General features: G+C 37.6%; 1 protein-coding gene across 1 annotated transcript; it reads left to right on the plus strand.

Moving 5' to 3' along the window:
- Positions 1-3,808: 3,808 nt before the first annotated feature.
- On the plus strand, positions 3,809-5,710 carry LOC113306874 (peroxidase 5-like). Its single transcript, XM_026555800.1, has 3 exons — positions 3,809-4,062; positions 4,204-4,395; positions 4,929-5,710. The coding sequence occupies exons 1-3, from the start codon at positions 3,847-3,849 to the stop codon at positions 5,499-5,501; spliced, it is 981 nt and encodes a 326-aa protein (XP_026411585.1). The 5' UTR covers positions 3,809-3,846; the 3' UTR covers positions 5,502-5,710.
- Positions 5,711-9,526: the final 3,816 nt, after the last annotated feature.

A 9,526-nucleotide genomic window follows, 5' to 3' on the forward strand; every position in this document is an offset into this window, starting at 1 on the left:
AGACGATGTTGTTGCTGGTGATCCTGTCATGGTTGAGCCAAGGGTTGTTTTTGGGGCCATCAAGGGTTTTCCTAAAGGTACGTCTTATGGTCGTGATGGGATACGCGCACAACATCTAGTCGATGCGCTGAGTGGTGCAGCGGTGGCAGTTACGGATGAGTTGGTGGTTTCGATTACAGGGGTGATCAACCTTTTGTCGGCAGGTAAGTGTCCCAAGGCTTTGGGTGAGCTAATTTCTAGTGCACCCCTTACTCCTCTTCTCAAACCTGGAGGTGGTCTTCGGCCTATCGCGGTAGGTACTATTTGGCGACGCTTGGTCTCCAAGGTGGCTGCCTTTTCAGTTGGCAAGGACATGTTATCTTACTTGGGGGATTTTCAATTTGGTGTGGGTGTGCCGGTAGGAGGTGAAAGTGTACTTCATGCTGTCAATGGTTTGTTGGAATTGAAAGGGCAATCGAACAAGATATCAATGTTTCTTATTGACTTTTCGAATGCGTTCAACATGGTAAGCAGGTCTTGTCTTATTCGGGAGGTCCGGCTTCACTGCCCAGGTATTTCTCGCTGGGTAGAATTTTGTTATGCAAGGCCTGCTAAACTTTATTATGACCAACACATCTTTTCCTCTGCGCTCGGTGTTCAACAAGGTGATCCGCTTGGTCCCCTTTTGTTTGCTCTGACACTTCACCCCCTTGTAAAATCTATTGCTTCTCGCTGTCAGCTGGATTTGCACGCTTGGTACCTGGATGATGGCACTATCATTGGTGACACGATGGAGGTTGCCAGAGCTTCGAGTATTATAGAATCTCAAGGACCAAGTAGGGGCTTACATCTCAATATCAAGAAGACTAAGTTTTTTTGTACCACGCTTGATCCACGCAGCATTGAGGTAGGTGTTTTTCCCCCCGATATTGGACGGCCTAGCAAGGGAGTTAAGCTGCTGGGTGGTCCCGTGAGTTTGGATTTGGACTTCATGAGCGACATGGTGCTTAATAGGGTGAACAAGACTATCCAGCTTATGTCCTCTATCAAAAAGCTCAAGGATCCTCAAAGTGAGTTGTTGTTACTCCGCAACTGTGTTGGTGTATCCAGGTTATACTTTGCAGTGCGCACCACCAATCCAGAAGCTCTACACCTGGCCTCTGACCTCTTTGATGACCACTTATTCAGATATTTGAGGCTTCTAATCACGGGAGATGGGCCTGGTTTTGGGCCTTTGCAACAAAGACTGGCCACTCTTCCTATCAAAGATGGGGGACTTGGTGTTTATACTATGGCCGACACCCGTTCCTACTGTTATCTCGCCTCCCAGAGTCAGACTACTTCAGTGCGGAAGACAATACTTGGTAGCTCTTTCTTAGCGGATAACATGACTGCCTATCAGTTGGCTCTTCAGAAATTTATTCAGGTATGTGGTTTGCCTTCTTCTTACCGCGTCGATGACACTGCCCCCCCCCCCCTCCATGCATTCTCTGGCAGTCACTTATTTTGATGCAGTTAAGAAGCATATCCCTGTCCAATTTACCTTGTCTGCAAGAGATTCCATTCTGTGGAAATGCAATCAGATCAAACATGCTCAAGACTACCTCTTAGATGTCCTATCAATGGGTTGAATCAGTGCCTTGGCCCCAGACAGTTTAGAGAAGTTGTTTGTTATCGCCTCGGCATCCCTTTGTTTGTTGAAGATGGTTTGTGCTCTTGTTGTAATAGATCTATGGATATTTTTGGAGACCATGCATTACATTGTGCTAATGAAGTGGGGTTGAAGTTTCGTCATGATTTAGTTCGGGATGTTATTGCGAGTATTTGCTACAAAGATGGTGTTCCTGCACGCAAAGAGGTCTCTTTGGGTTTTTCTTCAGAATCTGGCAAGGATTTACACCCAGCGGATATCCTTGTTCTCAACTGGGAAAACGGCCAAGATGTTTGCATGGATGTCACAGGTGTTTCACCTTTTACTGGTGATGGAGTCCGTTCTTTCATTCCGGGGCAGGCTATTTCTAAAGAAATTGCGCCCAAACGTTCTAAATATTTGAGTGAATGTGATTCGCATGATTATGTTTTGGGAGTTTTGGCGTTCACCACCTTAGGGGAACTCAGTGAAGACATTGTTTTCTTTTTCAAGCGTTTGAAGAACTGTTTAGTTAGTCATGATGCTGGTAGTGGTCTAGGTAGTTTTATTTTCCATGGATTGGGTGTTGCTATTCAAAAAGGGGTTGGCGCCCAGCTTGTTGCTCGGATGCCAACTAAGAACGTTGTTACAATGTAATTAACAATTTAAACAAAATGAAATAAACAGGTTGAAAGAAAAAAAAACTACCTTAACAGTGAGGTAAGATTTTTTTACTTAAGGTATTCCTTTTTATTCAAGGAATTATTTCTTGGTAGGACAGGTAAGATTATTTATTTTTTTACTTAAAGGTATTATGTTTCTTTTACTTAAAAAGTTATTTTATGATGGGGCCAGAAATTTTTATTTCCTATTGGTCTAAATTTTCTTAAAAAAATTTATTAGCCTAAATATTCTCAGGGTTAGAAACTCTACGAAGAGAGCTTTGTTCAGCTTTTAACCACAGCAGAGACATTTTGTCAGAAACCATATTAATACTATTATTATTATTATTATTAATATGTCTCTGTACTATCTAAAGGTCTGATATGGGTTACGGCCCTGCACTATCTGACCTTAAAATAAAAAATGCCGACGGTTGGACAAGATCAAAGGCCGAATATATGTTCATAGGTTCTCTCCTTTGAACATAGTCTGTTCATATTCGATTTTCCATTCAAGGAAGATAACACAAACCTTTCACCCAGTCTGTAAATTACGAGAGAAGCGGGCTAGTAATGACGATCTTACCTGACTTTTTGATCGACAAGTTTAGGATTATTATGTGCGAGTTAAATCAGCAAATTTACATGACTAGTACATTGGCTAACAGTAACCCTCTACTTGATTATTTGAATGAATAATTTACGCATACTACAGATGATCATCATAACACGACACATTAGAATATGATCAGAGAGAGGCGATAATTGCGTATTATCATGCCTCCAGTCACTGGATTAATTATATGATAGGAAGGCGATAATTACGTCCAATCAACGAATTTCTCTTCCTATGTACGTACAAATCAAAATATAAAATACTTAGTAGTTTCAAATTTATAAAAGTTTATAGTTTGCATTTGGAGAATTATCAACCACGCTCGTAATCGTATACCCTATGTATGACACAATGATAGAAACATTTAACATAAGTAATCTCACCCAGCCGCATACTCGGATTCAAATATCGCACAATTAGCTAGGGTCAAGGTTCAGTGCATATCAAAACTGTCGTCACGGCCGAAAATACAAGATACACGTTAAGATGATCATAATAGTATATACATTTTTACATTAGTCAAAATACCAATCTCGTTGTCGAAAAATAGTTTGCGATATCGAAATCACGTTTAAGATATGTTCTTGTTCTTGTTCATGTTTAACCAAATTCTAAGAACACCATAGCTAACAAATATTAAGCTAAATTGGAGAATTTTCTTGTTAGCATCCTAATCTTAATTAATTTCGCCAAGAATAAGATCATATGATAACTGTTAATTTTCTTGTTAGCATCCTAATCTTGTGAATTCTAAAATCAATGTTGGATCATATATGCTCATTTAGATAACTTGCCGCCATTGAATAATTTAAATATTAATATATAAAAAATCATCCGGTGATTAAAATATAATCTAAATTACATTTTATTTGGGTTATAAATACCGAACTAAGTTGATGATATCTTGAAGTATCAAAAGTACTAGCTAGATTTGAACGCAAAGCACTTCAAAAGAAAACATGGGTTCAAACAATATGATCATAGGTTTTATTGGTTTGGTCTTATTAACTTGTTATCTAAGTAATGTAGAAGCTCAACTTCAAGTTGGGTTCTACCAGAGCACTTGTCCTCCAGCTGAGTTTATTATTGGGAATGAAGTCTTCAATGCTTTTCAGGCAAATAATGGTATTGCTGCAGGTTTAGTGAGACTCCATTTTCATGATTGTTTTGTTAGGGTGAGCTAAATCAATTCAATCACTAGCTAGCTTCTGTTTAATTTAATTTATGGGAGCTTGATCACTAGAGCAATATTAATCGTCAATCAGTTAATTAACATTAACTTAAAATTGTTTGTTTGTTTTTTGGTGACTTTATAGGGTTGTGAGGGCTCGGTTCTCATTGACTCGACTACAGGAAACACGGCTGAGAAAGATTCCCCTGCAAATTTCCCAAGTCTACGAGGTTTTGAAGTCGTGGACACTATAAAAAACGCACTCGAAGCAGCATGCCCTGGAGTGGTTTCTTGTGCTGATATACTTGCATTTGCAGCAAGAGACAGTCTTCTAATAGTAAGTATACAAGAAGAAGGATTCATTCTAAGATAGGCTCATTCATATTTCTGTGTCTGAAGTAACAATATTTCCAGGGATCTCCTGCTAGAGCTACGAGGGTTTTTTTTTTTTAATTGGCAAAGGTAAAAAATTATCATTAAAGAGCTTACTTTAAGCAAGCGAAAAAAGAAAGAAGAAAAAAAAACCAAGTGCTTACAACAAACCAAGCACTACCGGAACCAAAATTCCCCCAAGACGAACTTTAAAAGGCACATCCCTAAGAATCCCCGATATCTTTAAGGCACACCAATAATTCTCCTAAAAAAACAAAAAACGAAAGAACGAAACAAAAACTAAACAGAAAAGAAAGAGTCTCAGTTTGTTTTAATTTGATCTAAATGCAACCGTGGCAAAGGAGGAAGTATTGAGAACATATAGTTGATCACCCTTGTATGCATGCATGCACATAAGAAAAATACGAACATTACCGTATATATGTGCATTTCTGAACACTTCGGGTTTATATTTATAGCTTTCTTTTGCATGTACAGACAGGAGGAATAGGATACGGTGTCCCAGCGGGGAGAAAAGATGGCACGGTTTCATTAGCCTCGGAAACAATAGATTTGCCCCCTCCAACATTTAATGTGGCTCAACTTGCTCAAAATTTCGCCAACAAAGGACTGACACTAGAAGAAATGGTGACACTGTCAGGCACTCATACCATTGGCCGGTCTCATTGTACTTCGTTCCGTAACAGACTCTATAGCTTCAATGCAACTGTAAACCAAGATCCAAGTGTAGACGCAACTTATGCCGCCCAACTTAAGCTAAGTTGTCCACAAGCTAACAATGATCCTAATCTAGTCGTACCAATGAATCCCGGTAGTCCAAACGTGGCCGATGTGGGATATTTCGCTGATGTTTTAAACAACCGTGGACTGTTTACATCGGACCAGACGCTGTTGACAAACCAATCTACACTTGCTCAGGTGATCCAGAATGCTCAGGACCCTTTTCTTTGGAGTAACAAGTTGATAGCTGCAATGGTGAAAATGGGTAAAATCGGTGTCTTGACTGGAAATGGTGGTCAGATACGATTGAACTGTCGCGTACCGAATTAATTATGCTCAACGATGGGAAGAAGATATATGGCAAGTGGCAACAGGCAGCACTATGCTTGACTTAGCTGGTAGTGTCGATTGTTGTTTGAGAACTTGTTATCAGACTATGTTCCCATTTGTAGCAGCAAGGAACTTATTATTATTATCGCCTAAATAAGTCGGCCTCATTAAAAATAAATAAATAAAAGTATTATTGGGTTAAACTGATATTTCACCTTACGCCTCTCTTTTATTGATTTATCGGTGGGAGGGATTTTTATTTATTTATACTAATTCTTGGTTGTCATTTTTCAAAAATTCTATAAGAACCGAGAGTCTCAAACAACGGCAAAACTACCTCTTACGGTTTTTGAATTGTGGGGCCCAAAAATATCCCCTGCTAATTCCAACAGTGTTCGGACCCGTCCCCATGTGAGGGGAGGATTTTTATCCGGTTTGAGTCTCTCGGTTCATTTAGATCTATTCGTATATTTAGAGGTGTAAAGTGTATCAACACGACAGGACACATATCTGATTTCGAAAATAATTATTATTTGCACAATAATACGATGAATTTAATTATAATAAAATTTTCCTGAATTAGATGCTAGAATGCCACACTGACTTTACAAGATAATGAGCATTATCAAATGAACATTGGAAAAGACGATTTCACAAAACCAAAGAAATCTGTCAAGATAGCTATAATTAAATGGTAAATTGGGTAGAATGCTGATAATTTTGTCATATATATAGATACATGAAATATAACATGTTCTATCTTGTTGGAATGTGCCGTGTTATGTGATGCGACAATTATGTGCTGAAAAAAAACTTGCACATTAAAGCACACGAAACATGCATCTTCTTGTGTTTTGATGTGTCAAGTCGTTTACTGCTCAAATTTTAGCATGGTTCCCTGTATTGTGCTATTATTGTGCCAGTGCAGTACACTTTAGACCCCTGTTCTTTTTTCCATCTTTTCTTGTTTTAGATTCTCACGATTATTAAAGGAAACCAAAGGGTAAGTACAAGTGTAGTTCACTTGCAAGCCCGGCCAAAAAAGAGAGAGCAGGCATACCAGTAATGCTGAGAAAAAGCGCTAAATCAACAAAAGATAGAGAAACAAAAGGATCTTAATATCACATCAACCTGTACAAACTACTACGACTTCAAGGCAACGCGTAAAATCGCCTCTTCGTGAAGGTTGGAAAAGATTAAAATCGCCTTCATTGAACATAATTTGTTTATATTCTAATCATGTATCATCTAACACGGCGAAGATGGCATGATATATGATTAGATTGGTAAAAAATTCTGATAACAAATCAATGGTGATCAAAGATGCTCTGGTTTATTATAGAAAAATGATTAAAATCAATTATAAAAGATAAAGTTGTCAACAACTATTTAAACAGATATAACCGATAAAACTAAATAGAGTTAAACACGTGCGATGTACACATGTAAACCATAAAAGGGAAAACATGTTCAAATCTTATCTTTCACCACAGTTTCTGTTATCCTACATCGCTTCATAACTTGATATGCTAACACCCTCCCTTAAGCTCATGGGAGAGGAATCTTGAACTTGTCCTTTAAGCAGTAAAATTTTGGACCATGCAATGCCTTAGTGAAAATATCAGCTATTTGTTCAAGAGTAGATACATAAAACATCCAAAGCCTTGGTCTGAACCAGCTCTCCAATGAAGTGATAGTGAATGTGGAGTGTTGAACTGGATTTGATGCTAGAGATATAGAAATGATGTTGTCACAACCTAACATAGGTATGGAAGGTAACTAAGGAAAAGAATAAATCATGTAAGAGATAACAAATCCATACAATTTCAGCTACATTGTGCGTAAGGGTCCTGTATTCAGCTTCTGTAGAAGACCTGGCTACTCTTGTTTGCTTCTTAGAAGACCATAAAATTGGATTTGGTCCTAGATAAATATAATAACCCCATGTTGATCTTCTCTCCTCAATGTTACCAGCCCAGACAACATCAGAAAAACCCAATAAAAATGAACTACCTTTACTGAAGTGTAATCCATGAGAAATAGTGCCATTTAGATATTTTAAAATTATTTTTGCATCTGTAAAATAAGAAATTTTTGGATTTTGCATGAATTGACATACCCGATTTACTGCATAAGATATCTCAGGTTTTGTCCAAGTGAGCTAATGTAAACAGCCAACTAAGCTTCTGTATTCAGAAGGATTCTCAAGTAATTCACCATATGTGGATGTCAATTTTGCAGAAGCTACAATGGGAGTCTAACAAGGTTTAACACCCTCCATATGATGCTTAGTTAGTAAATCCAGTGTGTACTTGGTTTGGAAAATTGTCATTATTGTTGAAGATCTCTTAACTTCCAGTCCTAAGAAGTAATGAATATCTCCTAAATATTTTATGGGAAATAGATTCTGTTAGAGCATTGCTCGGTTGAACCCACCAAGCGTTAGTATGTCAAGTTTGGTTGTCATATTTTAGTGAATCAAAACTCATGTTAAGAGTCGTCTGATTATGTACTAGAATCAACTTCGTATAGGTTAGCTTGAAAGTATTAGGATAATGAGACATTACAAGTATTGCGAAGACTTGAAGATGTGAAGAAGCAAGGAGCTACAACGACAACAATCATCCTTCTAGTTGAGGTTAGTGATATTTAACTTGAACTGTTTCATTCCCTAACGTATCTTTCAAGTCGTGCATATTGAAAACAAAACTACGAAGCATATTTGAACTCTAGATAGACATAGTATTAAGGAATACAATACGAGGTTTATTGCTTAACCATTAAACTTTGTAGATAAGACATCGCCATAATCATTTGAATGCTATTGTGATTATGTATGGGTATAAGGTGAGGATTTCATCCTAGGGAACAATGTTTTACATGCGTTCTAAGGAAGTAAGTTCATAAACTTGTTTGTGAATCGAAAAAGGAAATCGCCAGGCGTTATTGGTTTTGTTATTCATTGCATATCTTATGAACAACCAATTTGTGTGATTGAGTATAACCGATCACGACTTGTTGTGTTCTTGGTAGAATTATTCACAAAGGCCTGACTTATGTATTAATATGACTTTTATTAGTGAAACCGATCTTAAGTAATCACCTGAAATGGTATGATCGGGTTTGTGATTTTATGTCTGACCAAATATGGGAAAGGGGAACCGATCCTAGTAAGAGGTGCAGTATATCACAAAGGGGAACCGATCCTTGTATGAGGTGCAACAAGGTTTATAGCAGAAAGGGGAACCGATCCTATGAACATGTGCAACACGTTTTTAGGCAAAGGGGAACTAATCCTATGGACATGTGCAACACATACAAGTTAGACACCATATATATGTAGGAACCGATCCTAGTACCTAGTCAACCGAATTTTGGAAAGCTAGTGTGGCTATGCACAATACTCACATGGAAGGTAGAACCGAAACTTGTTTTGGTAGAACCGTTTAACCCATGATTGTGATTGAATGTTATTTGATCAATCGCATAGTTCTTGAAAGTTAGATGAACCAATTCTAAACTTGTTTGGAAGTGTGGCAAATCGGTTTCAAGGTTGTAAAGGTGAAAAAGAACTTACAAAGTAAGGATGTCGACATACTTTGAACACGTGCTATGAATGTTTATTTCTCTAATTTTTCAAAGTTATTCCTTAATATCTAGGGGAAGAGAATCCCAGGATCGAAACATAAATAAGTTAAGAATCTTTTAGTTAAGGTTATTAATTTCATTTTGTAGGGAAATAAAAATTAGTAATGTGCATTTACTAATTAGAGATTTTCCGAGAGATTTCGATCATTATTTTTGGACAGAGCATTTCCAGGAATTATGAAAACCGAATTTGTGCTTTAATGAATATCCTGAGAATATTTTCGGTTTTGGAAATTCCTTGGTGTCCAAACTTGTCTATAAATACTTGAAGTTTTCCTTTCTAGCAAACTAATCATTCGTAACAACAAGCTTCCTCTTTGTTGTGTTGTTACTGGTGTAGACGCCTATTCGGAGAGGAGAGTGACCTAATTAGGCGA

Source organism: Papaver somniferum, chromosome 8, assembly GCF_003573695.1.
Source record: "Papaver somniferum cultivar HN1 chromosome 8, ASM357369v1, whole genome shotgun sequence".
NCBI lineage: Eukaryota > Viridiplantae > Streptophyta > Magnoliopsida > Ranunculales > Papaveraceae > Papaver > Papaver somniferum.